Source organism: Malus sylvestris, chromosome 11 (genome assembly GCF_916048215.2).
Source record: "Malus sylvestris chromosome 11, drMalSylv7.2, whole genome shotgun sequence".
Classification (NCBI taxonomy): Eukaryota; Viridiplantae; Streptophyta; class Magnoliopsida; order Rosales; family Rosaceae; genus Malus; species Malus sylvestris.
Window position 1 is genome coordinate 34,750,191 of NC_062270.1, and position 17,243 is coordinate 34,767,433.

At 34.5% G+C, this 17,243-nt stretch overlaps 1 protein-coding gene across 2 annotated transcripts; it reads right to left on the bottom strand.

The window, feature by feature from the left end:
* Window positions 1-1,717: 1,717 nt before the first annotated feature.
* LOC126591629 (protein RICE SALT SENSITIVE 3-like) lies at window positions 1,718-4,498 on the bottom strand. 2 transcript variants are annotated; one of them, XM_050257405.1, is made up of 7 exons: window positions 3,998-4,498; window positions 3,794-3,844; window positions 3,494-3,625; window positions 3,134-3,239; window positions 2,944-2,985; window positions 2,761-2,817; window positions 1,718-2,666 (listed from the first exon to the last, which is right to left on the bottom strand). In XM_050257405.1, exons 1-7 carry the CDS (start codon window positions 4,126-4,128, stop codon window positions 1,938-1,940), a joined length of 1,248 nt encoding a protein of 415 aa, XP_050113362.1. In that variant the 5' UTR covers window positions 4,129-4,498; the 3' UTR covers window positions 1,718-1,937. The 2 variants fall into 2 exon arrangements, with proteins under 2 accessions (XP_050113362.1, XP_050113363.1); XM_050257406.1 differs by lacking the exon at window positions 3,998-4,498 and having other exon boundaries at window positions 3,483-3,625; window positions 3,794-3,810.
* Between the last annotated feature and the right edge of the window lie 12,745 nt (window positions 4,499-17,243).

Consider the following 17,243-nt stretch of genomic DNA (forward strand, 5'->3'; position numbering starts at 1 on the left):
TGAGGGTAATGGTAAGATCTTTTCTGTAGTTAGCCAAGGTCTTAGTATGTGTGGAGCCAAAAATAATCACAAGGCGACACGTGGATTTTTGGACAAAAGATGACAAAAATACCCTTGAGGTACAACGGGATTCCTACGCGCGAGCAGTTGGCAATCATTCTTCAACCAAATCAAAAGTGCTCAAAATAGGTAACAAATTCAAAGTTATTTCATCCATCCTCATCCTATATTTTCCACAAGGTAATTATTTCATAACCTTCAAAACATCCCATATAAATTACATAACCCCCAAAATATTTATTCCAAAAATGTGTTGACTAACCAATTAATGGATTAATTGCCTAATTAATCCATTAAATCACACATTAAACCATAAGTTACACCCTATCCCTATAAATAGGCTCCCATTTTCACCAAAAGATCATTCCAACACACTTGCAAAATTCTCAATACTCTCCAAACACTTTTCTCTCTAAATTCTAACTTTGGCATCGGAGGTTCTTCGGTTAAAGTCCCCCCAATTCATCGTGGGCACGTGAGGCTCTTGGCCTTGACCCTAAGGTGTTAATTGTTTTATAGGTGCAATTTTGTCCAAAATCAAGGAGGAAGAAATTTGCATCCACAGTATGTACCACGTCTTGGGCGAGCCTACAATTAATGAACAATTTTTTTTAGGATAATTCGAGACTTGCAACGACGAGTTTAGGCAAGATGACTAACAAAGGAAAATTTTGAGTGATTGAGTTACGGTGGTTAGTTTTATATAATAGTTACTGGGGATCAAGTTGTATAAGTACATAATGAGATGTACGAGTTCGAGGTGTTTAGTTATAGGGATTTACGGGTATAGTTAAGGTTCTTTGCATTGCATTCATGCATTGTTATTGATTATATTTGATATTTGATTGCGTGATGCCATGATACTTCATTTAGTATTGCCAGTTTATTATGGTAAGGTTATGTCCTTATTGAGTTGTTGATGCTCATCCCTCTATTATTATGCATATTTGTGAATTAAACAATTGAGAGGGTAGGTGGGATGAGATTGGATTAGTTGTGAGGATAGAAAATTTATTTGTTTTTACTTTTATTTTTAGCCTTGTAAAAAAAATTCTTGATTATTTTTTTTAAAATAATTTTAATTTTCACCTTGTTTTAGTTTCTTTTTAGTTTTTATTTAAGGAAAACTAATGAAAATGATTTGAAAACTTTGAGTTTTAATGATAAGGACAAAATAAAGGGTAAAGTGAATAGTACAAAGTTGACTTTATAGTGTAAAAATATGGTTTTTCATTAAAGTAAACAGTACCGTGGGCTTTTCGTTAAAACTCCTTATTATTTATTTATTATTTAAATTTTAGCTCACGCACTAGGTGTGAGGTTATTTTTTCTACCGACCTAAGGTCCAGAAACTAACAGAATAGTATCATTGTAAAGGCGGAGGCACAATGTTCTAATCAACTTAGTTACGCAAAAGGATGCAATGTGTTGATTTTCTTGAGGCTTACTTTTAATTTAAGGAACTTTAACGAAAAGCTCCTGGTATTGTTCACTTTAACGAAATACCATATTTTTACACTAAAAAGTCAATCATGATATTATTCATTTTAACCTTTATTTTGTCATTATCGTTAAAACTCAAAGTTTTCAAGCTATTTTCATTAGTTTTTCTTTTAATTTAAGATTCCATGGTGACAATTAGAAGACAAAATAAAAATTGAGGAAAACTCTTCATGGGATGAACTACATGCAAATTTTCACTAATTAAGTCTCACTAACTGATTGGACCAAAAAAAACCATTAAAAAAAACAAAAGATATAAAGAGCTAAGAGCATGAAATAAAAGCACAGAAGTATAAGCAGCAAAGGAGCTCGAAGGCTTTGCCGACATACAACTCTTCCCCATCGTTCCTCTCTTTAATACAGCCCTCCCCGTTTCACTCCAAGAATGTCTCCATGACATCTGAGTACATACCAGCTTCTGCGTTTCCATACCCGACAGGTTGGTGCTGATGGTGATCAACCGAATTCGAAGACGACGAAGCCATCCTTGCAGGCAAAGTAAAGCTCCTCTTGTACTTGTTTTCCATGTGCTTCCTTATGCTACTATCCGGATGGCAGTCCAAGCTCAAAAACTCATTGTGGTCTGAATTTGCATTCGGGTTGTTGTGGTGATGATTTTCGTCCCCGCCTTTGTTTGCCAAGCTCTCCGGATTGAACAAAAGCTTTGCATCATCAGACCGCCCCGTGAGTGCATTGAAGAAGGACAATCCATTAGGCCATTTGATGTCACCTTCATGCTCTCCTCCTCCTCCTCCGCCTCTCATCATGTCTCCTCCCATTTGTGTTTCGGCCGAATGAGGCAGCAAAAACATGTGTGTCTCGTCTTTACCAGCTTGAGGATTGTACCCTAGTCTAGCAGCAGAGTTTTGGAAATTGGGTGAAGGAAGCTGCATGGTTGCTGCAGATGGAAGAGGCCTTTGAGCCCAATTGAAGAGAGGTGGAGAAGGGCGGATTGGCATTGGGGACTGCTTTGAGGGCAGCACCGATGATCCAGAGTTGTTTCGGTTTGATGAAAAGAGTTGGGAGAGGTAGAAACCAGATTGGTAGCCTAGAGATTCAAATGTATGCCTCATTCTTAGCACAAAATGCAGGTCTTCAGGAATCTGGTAACACATTGTTCATACCCTTTTATTAATTTACAAATTAATAACATAAAAATCAAAATTATATCGAAGTGAAAAGAATATATAATCTCACAATCTTGCAGGAGCCCAACTGCAGAAGCCCGTGACCAGCTTGAATTACAGCAATTGTCTGGTGAAAATTAAATTCACTGTTTAAAAACTAAGAACAACAAACAACTAGGGAAAAATTTAACTGTAACTTCAAAAAATGATGAGACCAATAACAGTAAAACAGTAACTATTTTTCTGTTCTGACCTGAATGCCTGACTCAAACTGATCAGTCCATTCAGGAGGAAGCTGCAATAAATAGCACCAAAAAAGGAAAGGTTACCATATCAATCATCAATAATTCCGACCCGCGACTCGGTTGAATACTCTTAACTGCGTGAGCTACAAGCGCTATTGATAAATAAGCAAGAAGAAACATGTGGGTTTGATTACATACAGCATCAAATGAACTTTGCCAGTAGTTGGAGATGTTTGGTTCACACTCTGTGGGTTCTTTGAAGACCCATTTGTGGCACTTATCAGATGCCACCTTCCCCATCAACCTGTTTAAATTAGTGCAATCAATGGGAGCACACATTCACACAACTTATTTCCCATAATATTTTAACAAACGAAAAAATAAATTTACTAAATTTCTACGGGGAAGGAGATTCGAAGTTGGGTCTAGCCCACTTGGATTAGACCCATGTCTGGAAACTCCATACAATTTCATGTCCTGCAAGATTGTTTAGAGAGAGAGAGAGAGGGAGGGAGGAGAGAGAGAACAACAACATAAAAAGACATACCAAGTACCCACCCTTCTCCGTAATTATACAGCTGAATGGACATTTTGCTGAAGGCCTTTCTGACAGGATCTTCTCCATCAATTTCTTCCAGACAATCTGATGAAACTCTCGCTCGACAAAACCCATCTTCCCACATCAACATCCTTCACCAAATTTCACAAAAAAGCAACAAAAAAATTACATAAATTTTTCACAACTTGAAAATTTTACTAATTCAAACAACACCAAAATCCCAAAATTACCAAAAACCCATTTGTAAAAACAGAGAGAAAACAGAGCAAAAATTGAATTAAAGAGCTAATTATACTTACAAGCTGCCATTGTCATCCCCAACCTTGCAACCATTACCACCTCTAACTCTCCTGCAACAAAATAATAACAAAAAATGAATTAAACCCAGAAAAGGAAACCATCTAAAAATCAAAGTATCCAAAGTTCAACACAGATCAAGGGTAGATAGAGAGAGAAAGTAGAGAGAGAGAGAGAGAGAGAGAGAGAGAGAGAGCGGTGCATACGGGCGGGGACGGATAGTCCAGAAGACAGAGTAAGTCCAGTCAGTGTTGAGACAGACGGTTCTGAGGGCCTCATGAAGGGCCATCATCCCAACAGCCTCTTTGCTCCTATCTGTTGCTCCTGAGCCCACCATAATCTTCTCTCTTTATCTCTCTCTCTCTCTACCACTTTTCCTTTTCTTCTCCCTTCTCTCTCTCTATATCTATCTACTTCTGCCTGAAAACACTGCCACTAGCTACCTCAGCCTACTTCTCTGCTAAACTCAACTCAAATTTTCTATCTTCTTTGGCACCTGCATACTGCTTAACCACCACAAGGCACAAAGGCACACCCTTTATCCATCTCTCTCTCTCTCTCTTTCTTTGATTTTCGATATTTCGTTCAGCAACTTTGTCTTTGTTTACTATTCCTGCTTTGTTTGTCCCAAGTAGTCAGGTTTGGGTTTTCTTGAAGGGTTGGGTTAAAAAAGCAGGGTGGGGGGGGGGGAGTAAAAAGTGGGGGGTTTTGGGAGTTGCAAGTATTTAGGCACTGGAAAAACACTGCGGGGATCAGCTTTTATCCTCTCTCCTCTCTTGCAAAGCCGAACACTGAGAGAGAGAGCGAGGGGGTACCGCGCGTGGGAAAAGTAAAAGAAGGGTTGTGCGACTGTGATTTTCATAGCGAATTACCATTCTACCCTTTTCTTAGGATTGTCTGTTAGTTTAGGTGTTGGATTCCTCTTGATTTTGGCGACAAATTTGGATACCGAAAACACAAAATCACGTTTTTTATCATTTCACTTGGATTCCTTTCTGTTTGATGACTAATAAAGGTATTAGAAACGCAAATCACATTTTGTATCATTTTACGTTTTAGTAATAAATACAAAAATTCTCCTTTAACCATTGATTATATATGACAAACATTTATTGAGAAATAACTTTTTAACACGTAACAAAAATTTAAAGGACAATTACCACCATTGAGCCTGTTCATTAGTTGCACGACTGAATCCTTTGTACAACAAAATTGATATATTTCATTTTAAAAATATATTAATAAAAAAATTATATATCATAATTTTGAGCAAAATAATAAAATCACAAAAACGTATTTCAGATACGTTGAAAAGCTCTTAAATTTGGCCTAGTTACGTGACAGATTCTTTTAGAACGAATCAGTCAAATAGCTAGGCTTTTCCCACCAAACCCATTTTTCCAACAATTTTTACTATTTAGATGACGTGGCAATAGCCAACTATATTTCAGCATGCATCAGATCAAACTTTTTGTATTAAATGAAAATTATAGGCATATGATTAATTGTGTGGTAGAAATTAAGACAACAAAGGAAAAGGCAAAAGGGAAGGAAGAAAAAGGTTAATTTTTTGAGTGGTAAAAGTAAAAGACATCATAAATTGGTTGTGGTACGATGCAATTTTTCACTTTAAGCCACTGATTAAGCATTAAATAACGGTGAATTTGAATGATTAGTAGTATAATTGAACTTTGTGTTTGGGAAAAGTTTCATGTTCAAGTCACTAATAGTGATTAATAGTAACAGAAATTTGGCACCTATATAAACGTGCTTTGAAGCTGGACTTTGCCAATTACCAATTAGCAAATGCATTTGGACATAAATAGGACAAAGTCACCAAAGTTTTCTCCTTATCTCTTGCTTGTTGAATAAGTATACATTGCACAATTAGTTACATAGACATTAGGCGTTCCAAAATAGATTGGAAAAAAGAGTGTGATTCTAATAATATAATAGTCAAAATCCTACGGCAGGCCGGAAATTCTGAATGCTATGAGAGTGCTTCTTTTATTTGAGTTCAATGTATTGAAAAGTCGATGGGTTTCACATTTAATATATACAACTCATCTGCATCAAACTCATACCATTGTGACAGCAGTGTAATACGAATTAAATTCAAAGTGTCTAATTCCTAGTATAGGTATCACAATCACCTACACCATTGTGCATCGTTCACGGTTGTATTGATAACATGTATAACATCATCATCTACTTTCATCCCGTGTACGAGGAGGGTTGAGTCAATATAGATTCAGTTTTGTTGTGCATGTTAATAAATAAGTAGTGGTACAGAATGGAGAGATAAACTTATGATATTCCTAAAACTTACATTGTGATACCATATTAGACAATTCCACACCAAAATCTTAAGCGTTAAGGAATAAGGCAACAACGTTCATATAAATATAAAAAAGAAGAAGAGAAATTCTAAAAGAATTCTCTAAAAAATGAGACTATCTACCAGTTCATGTTTTTTACGCAATATTTTATAATGTAGATATGAAAATTAAATTTAATTAATTCATAAAAAAGTTCATATTTGAGAGACTCTCTTTAGCATTTCTCTAAAAAAATATTTTTCTTCGCAATGTTACCTACTTAACCTTACTTAAATCTAGAATATCAAAAAATGAAAGATAAGTAAAACAATTGGGATGGCACAGAATCTTTACCAGTCAAAGGCGTAAGGTGGATACTGATGGTTAGATTTGGATTAATATTTTAAGACAATATAATATTGTTGTTATGTCAGTTTCAAGGACATAAACGTAGTCTAATCATAATAATATTGTAGGGTTCGAAGTATAAAGATGGCTTTTATCATTTGAGCACTCTTCCTCTTGTTATTGCCTTACCTTGCTTCATAACTAAGGTGATCGCAACTTCTAATTTGCCCTTCAATTTTATAAAAACAAAACTCTAATAAGTAGAGGATGTTTGTTATTATTATTATTATTATTTTTAGCAAACAATATTGTAAGGGGGGGACGGGCTTAGCCTCACAATGTGATGACAATAATGTGATTCAAATTTGTCTTTGGCGAGAATCAAACCTAAGATCTTTTACTTACAAGTGAAGAAAAATACTACTAGACCGTAGTACTAAGTGACAGAGGATGTTTGTTATTAGCAGATGATACTTGCATTCACCCCAAATTCATCTTACGTTGCGAATAAAATAACATTTTAATCAAAATTGTTCAATTTTCTAATCTTCATTTAAAGATCATTTTTACATAATCATTTAAATTTGAGATCCGATTGGTCATCTAAATACATGGAACAAATCAATGGCGTAAAGACCAAGTAACATAGTCATGATGAACCTTTTATTTATTTAACATATTAAATAACTAAACAATGTCTAATTCAAAAGTTTTTTTTAATTTTTATAGGTATGATCCTTAACTGGTTTAAATAATTGAACAATTCGGATTATGAAATTTGAACAATTACATTATTAACAAGAGGTAAATTGGGGTGAATACAACTATTATTTGTCATTAACACTTCAAAAATGTCAACTTAAATTGTTTTCTTTGTAAATTTAACTTTGCATTTTTATAAAATTCAATATTACATGATGATTTGTTCGAAGTGCTAATGTATAACTCCCTAAAATTAGTATGTTTTACCGGGGGGAGGGGGTGGATTTGGATGAATTTTAAAATCCTTTAAAATCTTTTAATTTACTACACCTAAATTTGAATAGATTCTAAAATCCTTTAAAATCTTTTAATTGACTACACTATGATTTTAAAGTCTTTTGCGAGTTTGACTACACCGTCTTAAATTCTAAAATAATTTATCCAAGATGATTACATTAGAACACATGGGGCAATATTGTCTTTTCAAACAAGATGGTGCTCTTGTAGGAAAATGGTGCTCATCTGCTTATACGTAACTATGAAATAATAATTAAACAAATCATAGAGAGAGAATAAGGGAGGGAGATTAAGGTCTCACGTGCGCACGTGCGATGGCAGTGAGTCGGTGCATCGTTTCTCATAAAGAAAGGGAAACGCACGAATAGCGGGGGAAGGAGCGCACCCAGTTTTATAATTAACAAACAAAATTCTAGAGTAAATTGTAATTATGGTTGCTTAATTTTAACTTAATTAGAGCAATGATCCCTTAATTAAAAATTCATCATCATTGGTCCCTCAACTCATCAAAATGTGCAGATATGGTTCCTCAACTAAAAATTCATTACCATTGGTCTCTCAACTTTAATTCAACTAGAGAAATGGTCTCTCAAGTTTAACTCAATTGTAACAATGGTCATTCCAACATAACTTGTTTTGACACAGTCGACAAAAATGACCATAATTACACACTTTGATGAGTTGAGAGACCCTAATTATAAATGGTTATTCCAATATAACTTATTTTGACAAAGTTTTGACGAAATTGATGAAAATGACCGTAGCTACACATTTTGATAAGTTGAGGGACCAATGGTAATGAATTTTTAGTTGAGGGACCATTGCTCCAATTTGATTAAAGTTGCGGGACCATTGCTATAATTTACTAAAAAATTCCAAGACTTTTCTATACTAGGAAAGTTTTTCTCTACTGGGACTAACTATACCTTTGTTTCCCAAGTTATTACCTCAGAGAGAAATACTAACAAGACTTTCTCAAAAATTGAATTTTTAATGGACTCTGTCAGTTCATGTTTTTTACCTAATTTTTTATTTGTTGGCATTAGAATTGATGATAAACTGTATGATGACAAAGAGTTTTACTTTCGAGATAGTAGGACAAGCTTAGCTTAAAGATGTAACAAATAAGAAAATGTTTTGACATTAATGACTGAAAATGGATTTAAATGTTTTGACATTCAACAATTTTCAACTTTTGTCCCAAATACTAATATTTGACCATGTCTTTGTTTGTTTGTTTGTTTGTGTTTTTTTTTTTTTTTTTGACAAAACTCCCTAATTTGAGGAGGAGATCGAACTTGGCTGTGAGTAACCAAGTACAATTAGGGGTGGGTTCGGTACGGTTACCGTACCAAACCCCTTGTACCAATTACTATATCAAACTTTCGGTTTGGTAAAATCTATTACCATTACCGTACCAAACTTTTAGTATACCGAAGTGCGGTATTGCTAAAAGTTCGGTTGGCATGGTATGGCAATGGTAATTGCCATTTTGTTTTGGGACAAAATCTGTTTTTGTTTTTTTAACCCAATTCGACGGCAAAACTTTTTTTTTTGTACCTTTATCTCATACATTATAGATTAAATTCATCTATTATTCATCATTCACAATTCACACACATAATAATTCAAATGATGCATCAAGATTCATCATGAAAATTAAGCTTACAATCCAAATAGAAGTTACGAATCAAAACAAATAGAAGTTAACAATCCAAATATAAATTAAAGTTTCAAACCAAATGAAAATTGGAAGTAAACTTCAAAAAGGAGAATTCATTGATCGATTATTCAAGCTTAAAATGTTGAAGCTTGTGGAAGAGGCATTGAACTTGTAGAAGATTGAGTTTGTGTCAAGCCTACATTACAAACAAAGAAAACATATTAATTAGTAGCAAGAATAATTAAAGTTGAAAACCATTTAATAACAAATTTACTAACAAAATTAAAGCATATCTTTCTTGTTTTCTCTTCTTTCATTTCCTTGTAAAATTGAAGCATATCTTCCGTTGGTTCCTTGTAGAAGTTTATTCATCTGCCCTAAGCCAACCACTAGTACGCACTAGTGCCTTCATAATTTTAGGAGTCAAGGATACCCTAAAGGGTCCACAACCCTCCTCCCTAGGCTAAATGCATTTTCACTAGCAAAAGTAGAAGTGGGGGTTACAAAGATATTTTGGCTATTTGTGAAAGAATTAGGAACTCTTTTGTGTTTGATTTCCACAATTTCAAGCGATCAAAGTCGCCAACAACAATACTAATATAAGTAGGGTTTTATTTTCAAATTATTGGAATATTATAAATATGTGTTATATAATTATCTATTATATAGTTTCTAAATTATATATTATATTGTATTTTCGGTATGGTACGGTAATACTGTGATAATGGTATCCATTACCAATACCGTACCATTACCGATTGGTACAAAAAATTTGGCACAAAATCGGTATGGCACGGTTGGCAATTCGGTTGGCACGACAATAACCTAGGCCACACAACAATTATATAACTTATATTCGCAACAAAGAATTTTTGTGTAGCTTAGACCTTCTACATTGGATCAAAATCTGATTGCAATGCTGTGATTTTATACACTAAATAAGAACTAAAATTAAGAAAATAATAAAAACTAACAAAGTCTACTATTAATATATAAGATTCACTTGGTGTTAAATTCACACCATTATTAAAATACTGCATAAAAATTAAATTCAGACCGATTATTTCTATATTTCTAATTATTTATTAACAAATTCTATTTGTTGACAAAAAGAAAGTGAAAAAACAATTTATTCTTATATCACAAAATAAAATTATGGCCAGTAATGTAGTACTGCACAAATTAAATTTTGCCTTTTTTTCTTCAAATGATAATATCTCTAATTTAAGACTCTAATTAACTTTAATATTATGGTCTACCGATATTCCTCATCACTTGTAAGTGAGAGATCTTAGGTTCGATTCTTATCAAAGACAAATTTTAACCACATTATTGCTAACCCGTTGTGAGACTTACCCCACTCTTCCACTCTCTTAGTGTAAAAATATCATGTGTTAAAAAAAAAAAAAAAACTTAATCCGGATCCTCTTTGTGAAAATTCCGGAGATCAGTGAATCATGGCTGATTATTGTACATCATATGATAATAAATTATTTTTAATATTTTTATTTAAAATTAAACACAAATAGTACTTAACAAAAATTGATCATACGATATATAATAAATAGATAGAATTTACAAATCTCTAAGATCTCAACAAAATGATCCGGAGAGAATTCTGTTGGAAATTACAGTGGAAGACCAATAGAAACCCAAAACAAACAAAACAAAAAGAAGAGAGGTTGGAAAAACAAAAAAAGAGAAGCACACGAATTGCGGGATGTGCTTCCTGAACCTGCGACAACCTCCTCCCATAAACCACGCGCTCTGTAAGACACGGACACTGGCAAACTGAAGGATGGTGGGTCACCACGGAGCGTGGGAGACTGGGCGCGTGATCTTGGTCTCTGCCGAAAACAACAAAATGATACGTCAATCGGAATCGTTGGGCTTCGCTCTGCTCCGCGTTGACCGGCCCAAGCCTCGCTCCAAACCCATTTGACCGTATCTCTTGTGGGACCCTACTTCCTATTAACCTAATCCAGAAATTGTAAATATTTCCATCCCTTGTATTTTAACAATGCTATGAAACGACTGATGGAGGACAAATACACTGCATTTCCTAAAGTCATTAGTTCCAAGTTTTAACTACACTAAAATATCACGCAATTGGTTCCAAGTAGGGGAAATCTTATGAATGATTGCTTGGTCGTTGGTGTATCTGTCACATTTAGCTCCAATTAACTCTTAATTTTAAATCTACTACATAACAACGATGCTAAAATTTGCAGACTTGCAATAGTACTTAAGCGGTAACTAATTAGAAAGTTAATACGATGATAATAACTCGTTTAGAATGTTTCATAATTTAATCTCATGATTTGATCCGTTATTTTTAGGTCATCAATTAAAGATCATCCTCCACAAAATTCATTCAAATTAGAAATTAATTAGCCCTTTGATTATTGCAGTTAACATTTTATTTTTTAGGGACAACGTTCTTTTTGTATGTATATGTTGAATGAGGATCCTCTCCAGATCCTCTTTGTGAGGATCATTGGGATCCTCAAATCGTGTCCATTCATTGTACATCGTGCGGCCATAAATTATTTTAAATATTTTTATTTAAAATTAAATATACACAATAACTAGCAAAAACTGATCGCACGATATACAACGGATACAATTTGAGAATTCTCGTGATCCTCACAGAGAAGATCCCGAGAGGATCCTCATTTGTGTATGTTGTCCTAGTTAAATAACTAAAAACTTTTGAATTTGAGTAAGTTTCTGCAAAATGATCTTTTATTGATGATTTCTAAAGTGATCGATTCAAATCATCGCAAATATTATGGAGCAGACCTAAACAAGTGGTGGGTAGCAACCCTTTCAACTGTTTTGATGATTTATATTCGAAGCACGGTACCTTATTGACTTTCAATTTCCGTTGCCGAAGGAAGGACCCAAAAATAAGCTATGCAAACTAGCTAGTACATCATCTCGATCGAGCCTACGTGCATCGGTGCATGCATGTTTGGGTGTTAGGTTTCTTACCACGAAAGTTTATATTTTTGTAAATGCAAATCGACATACGTATCATCGACTAATTGACTAACTATATAAACAGCTAGCAGCAATAAGTACTGGTGAAGTCGATCTTTCATCAACTAGCAGGATCAGGCACAGTATGTTAACCGATTATTGAGGCGAGAGTCGAGAAGACAGCAAAAACCAAAAGAAAGAACAGTTGGCTATTTCCCTAGTTTACGTTGATATATAATGTTGCAACCAGCCGCGTAGTTAATTTTGTCGTACATTTGATAACCATTTCGTTCTTAAAAAGTAAATACTAAAAATTTGTAGAGTAACTGTTTTCAGTTTTCATACTAATTTCATGAGTTTTTAAAATTTAAATTAATTTTGATTTTTCTAAAAAAATGAAAATACTTACTAAATAAGTATTTAAACTAAAAATTAAAAACTAATAGTTGAAGGATTCCTAGGAAAACTAACGAAAAGTAAAAAAAAAAAAAAACACTTTAGTTTTAATGAAAAATGACAAATAAAAGTGTAGTGAATAGTACCATGGAAAAGTACAAAATGTGATTGTTCGTTAAAAGTGTTTCATTAAAACTCCCTTATTTTCCATAAAGAAAAAAGAATGACAAATAACTTCATGGTTGAGCTGAATATGCAGGTTTCAACTGAAACTTTTCATGCCGACATGTGGTCTCCTTTAACCGGCTAACTAATAAAATGGATGGCTCGATTGATTGCATAGGAACTTGCATGCACATTGGTTGGCGTTTATAGGATGATATCATGATACCCATATTTCTCAGGCAGGTTAATTAATTAGTTAATGCCACTGTTTAACTTAGTGCTTCATTATTACGTACAAAATTAGGTAGCTGTGTTTTATATAATCGTGATGCCATATAATCTCCCATACATGCTCATGAGGAATATGCAGGACGTGATACGTCTGCTTTGGCAACAATTGGCATGCATGAGTCACATGCGCACACACGCACTGTAATGTATGAAGATTTTATGTCAAATAATTGAGTATGGATCCATAGTATGATGAGCTAGCTGGAATCTATGCAGTGACGGAGTTAAGATTGTAAGAGTGGTAGAAAGGGTGTCATTAGCTTAAGTTGCATGCTCTTTTTTATTATTTATTTATCATTTTATTCATGTAGCAAAAGAGTTCTATGTACCTATATAAGCTAGGCTTAAGGAATACATACGGATGCAATTAGAAGTGCGACCCTTTTATGCGCAGATAATAGACAACAAATTTGATCACCACCTACTTTTAAGTGGAGGTGAAAATTAATACCGCATTATTTACTTTCAATGAGTGATTTAATCTAACCTCCACCACACAAATCATAAAATTAAATTTATCTAACGATATAATAGAGTGGTAATGTTTATCACCAATATGGAAGAAAATCTATTATCGTTGAGTTAACACCTACTGCAGCAAAGTTAATTACTTGGACATAAATTCTATAAAATTAGACGAGTCAAATTACACAATAAAATCGGATCATCGAATTTACAATGGAGTCTACCAAGGAATGCCCTCCATCGCCACAAATGGTAAAATTTAAGTTATAGCTAATTCGGCCCAATAAGCTAATTCTAATTCAACCCAATCCATATGCATATATAAGAGTTCTTGGTCAGACTCAACACGCCTATAAATCAGATGATCATGTAAAAATGATAAATCGGTCTGCATGTCACACGGCAAGAATTGTATGTTATATATCAGTTCAGATTATTCATTTTTCTAATACTAAAATTAATAAAGTAAACACTAAAAAAATTAAGATTTAATTCGTATTTCAAAATTTCAATTGCCCTTAAAAGCAGATTACAGAATAAAGATTAATTTGTTACAGAAATTAGCAACATTTTTGTTCTCTAATAAAAAACATGAATTATTATGGTAGCCAGCTGGGTGAAATGAATAATTTGAGAATGTTTGATAATAATTGAGATTTGCTTATTCTCCCTCTTGTTATTAATCACACGCAATGCATGCATCGATCACGTAATGCATGGTCACGAACGCAATGCATCTTCTCGATGCTGTCATTCTTTTCCTCCCAATGCATAACGTGAAGTAAAAAAATAATCAAGGAAAATATAAATGCGGACTTTTAGGTGAAAAGACAAAATTATCCTTGAAGCACACCGGAACTTCCACGCACAAGCAGCGGGCAATAACGGCTCAATCAAGGTCAAAAGTAATCAAAATGGTATTCTTTTAAGGAAACTTTAATGAAAAACTCAAAATACTGTTCACTTTAATGAAAAACCACATTTTTACACTAAAAAGTCAATCATGGTACTATTCACTTTACCCTTTATTTTGTCCTTATCGTTAAAACTCTAAGGCCCTGTTTGGCAGATCGGATAGGATTAGTTATACCGAGCCGGGTGTTTGGCGTCCCTTCGTACTAAATAAGCACCAGATTAATCTAACCGGTCTGCTTATTTAAGCAGGTATACGCCTGCTTAATAAAACCAACCAAAAGGCTCGGATTATTTAAGCAGGTCGTCGTCCTCCCCGTCACCTTCTCTCGCCATTGTCGTCCACGCCGTCACCTCTCGCCATCGCCGTCCTCGCCGTCCTCGCCGTCACTTCTCGCCATTGCCGTCACCCCTCGCCGTCACCTTTCGCCTTCTCCTTGTGGCCTTCCTCATCGCCTACTCGCCGTCCTCCCCTGCAACTAGGTCTTGCAAAGAAACATGGTGCGGCTGACAAATGATTTCAATTTGGGATTCTGCTGCAACTGGTTGTTTGAATTTATTTGGGATTCTTCTGCAGTCGGGGAAAAAGAAGAAGGGAGAAAGAGGGAGGGAGTTTAGGGGGTGCGGTGGAGAGATATGGGGAACAATTATTTGGGATTATGCAGTCGGGGAAGAAGAAGAAGGGAGAGAAAGGGAGGGAGTTTGGGGGTGCGGAGACATCTAGGAACAAAAAGCTGATTTCAGTTTTTTTTTTTTTTTTTTAGTTTAATTTTATTTTAAGTTTGATTCCTCTTATCCGGTATAATACCAAACACAGTATAAATAATACGATTAGTCCGATACTGCACCAAACGCTCGACTAATTTAGTCAGTACTATCCGATGGCTATTTATCCTATCTGACAGAAATAGTCAGTACAGTCCGAGCTGCCAAACGAGGCCTAAGTTTTTAAGACATTTTCATTAGTTTTCATTTCTTTTAAACCCTCTCATAACTCCTCATCAAATCCTCACCCACAAGGTAACTCCCAATTATCCTTTTCAAATTTGAATTAATTACCAAAATTAATTGATTGCAAGATATTATTTGACATAATATCTTGCAATTAGAGTAAAAAACCACCATAAGTGGCCGGTCCCCATTTCTCCAAATAGGATCGGTCACACCCCTATAAATAGCCATCACTTCTACAAAAAATCTAAGTCCAAATAGGATCGGTTAGAAATTTGTTGTATACACAATTTCCTTGCTCTTTCTTCTCTCTCCATCACATTCATACAATTTCTTTTTAGTTATTTATAAGGGAATATAATTCGGTTTTGCTAATTGAATATTCTATACTTTGTTGTATCCTGGAAGTGATTTGCCAAGAACCCTTTAGCAAACTCATTCGAGTGGGGGCAAATAACACTTTAAGGATGCAACAAAGTATGAAATATTTGATTAGCAAAACCGAATTATATTCCCTTAGAAATAACTAGAAAGAAATTGTATGAATGTGATGGAGAGAGAAGAGAGAGCAAGGAAATTGTGCATACAACAAATTTTTGAATGAATCCTTTTCTACTAATGTCACCAATATATATAGAGAGAATTGCACATTTTACACATATCTTTTGGTTTTGGGTGTGTCCTCTCATCATGAGACACAACTGAACATTGCAACAATGTTTCTAATGTATATGTCTGATACAAGAGGCATAAAGAAATGCATATGTACGGGATGCATTATGTCTTTTCGCCAATAGAAAAAAAAAGGTGCACTGTTTCATTCCAAAAGGTATGATTATTGGGTTGAATCCCATCCCGTCAAACAGCCGCATATATATATATATATATATATATATATATATATATATATATATATATATTACATTATAGTATACTCTTAAAATATTCAACAAAGGTAGAAGGAAGCTTGAATACAAGACCCACCCATTTAGGGATGAAAGTCGGCCTTAGTGATCCAAGGGTACTGAGTGGAAGGGCCATCCCTCAATGGATAAAAGTTACCCTAAGATAAAAAATTCTCCCAATATCAATAGGTTGATTGTTTACTACTGGAAATGACAAAAAGGACGATATCAACATTTCCCAAACGTAATCCCTTGTATAGGCGTTGAGGTGGACGTACACTAAGATGGAACAGACCTGCCAATATGCCCAAGGTCTTTGCTGCAATATGATGAGAGGAAATAAATATATAAAGTAACAAAGCCATCATAGTAGTTTTGAACTACTCCAAAAACAAAAATAATGGTGGTTATTGGATCATTTACCAACCCGTCTAATAGACCCTATATTAAAAAAAAAAATTATTGTTTTTCCCCTTGATTTCACGTTCTTATGTAAAAATTTTATGGCATAATTTTGTTTTTATTTTCTTATAATATTAACTATTATTGGGAATAATGATTTAAAACTTAATTCGTTCAGGGCATGTTTACATGCCTGCAATTGGAATCAAAAGTCAAAGTATTATTTTGATTACAGGTGATTTGTGTTTACCAAAATATGAAGGAATGGTCATACAAAAAAGGGAATTGAATCCCTGAGGGGAAGTATCTATTGAATTGCATGTTGTTCTTTCTAATATCTCAATTCCTCAAGTTGTTTGATACAACCTCTGCACATAGTAACCAGTAGCATGTGTGTATTGATACCGAGGAAAACCTTAGAAGTTGTAGGAGTTCTATTCCGTCTTTGTTGTTTTCAGGAGAGACATGTTAGATGCAAAGCAAATAAAACAGAGATGAGGGAGGGAGAGAATGGTAATGGTGGTTGCTGCTGAGAAGGTAACTATTGGATAAGGGAGTGGTGAAGATAGATGTGGGGAGGAGAGGAGAGGATGGGTCTTCTTGGCCTTTAAAAAATAGCAAAATGGTATTGGCGGCTGGTTTAAAGAATTTAGTC

Excerpts from the sequence above, each read along its gene's own strand:
- LOC126591629 (XM_050257405.1), bottom strand. The coding sequence starts at position 4,128 with ATGGTGGGCTCAGGAGCAACAGATAGGAGCAAAGAGGCTGTTGGGATG. Across the intron at positions 3,845-3,997 it reads TGGACTATCCGTCCCCGCCC|GAGAGTTAGAGGTGGTAATG; the intron begins GTATGCACCGCT and ends ATTTTGTTGCAG. Across the intron at positions 3,240-3,493 it reads CTGTATAATTACGGAGAAGG|GTTGATGGGGAAGGTGGCAT; the intron begins GTGGGTACTTGG and ends TAATTTAAACAG.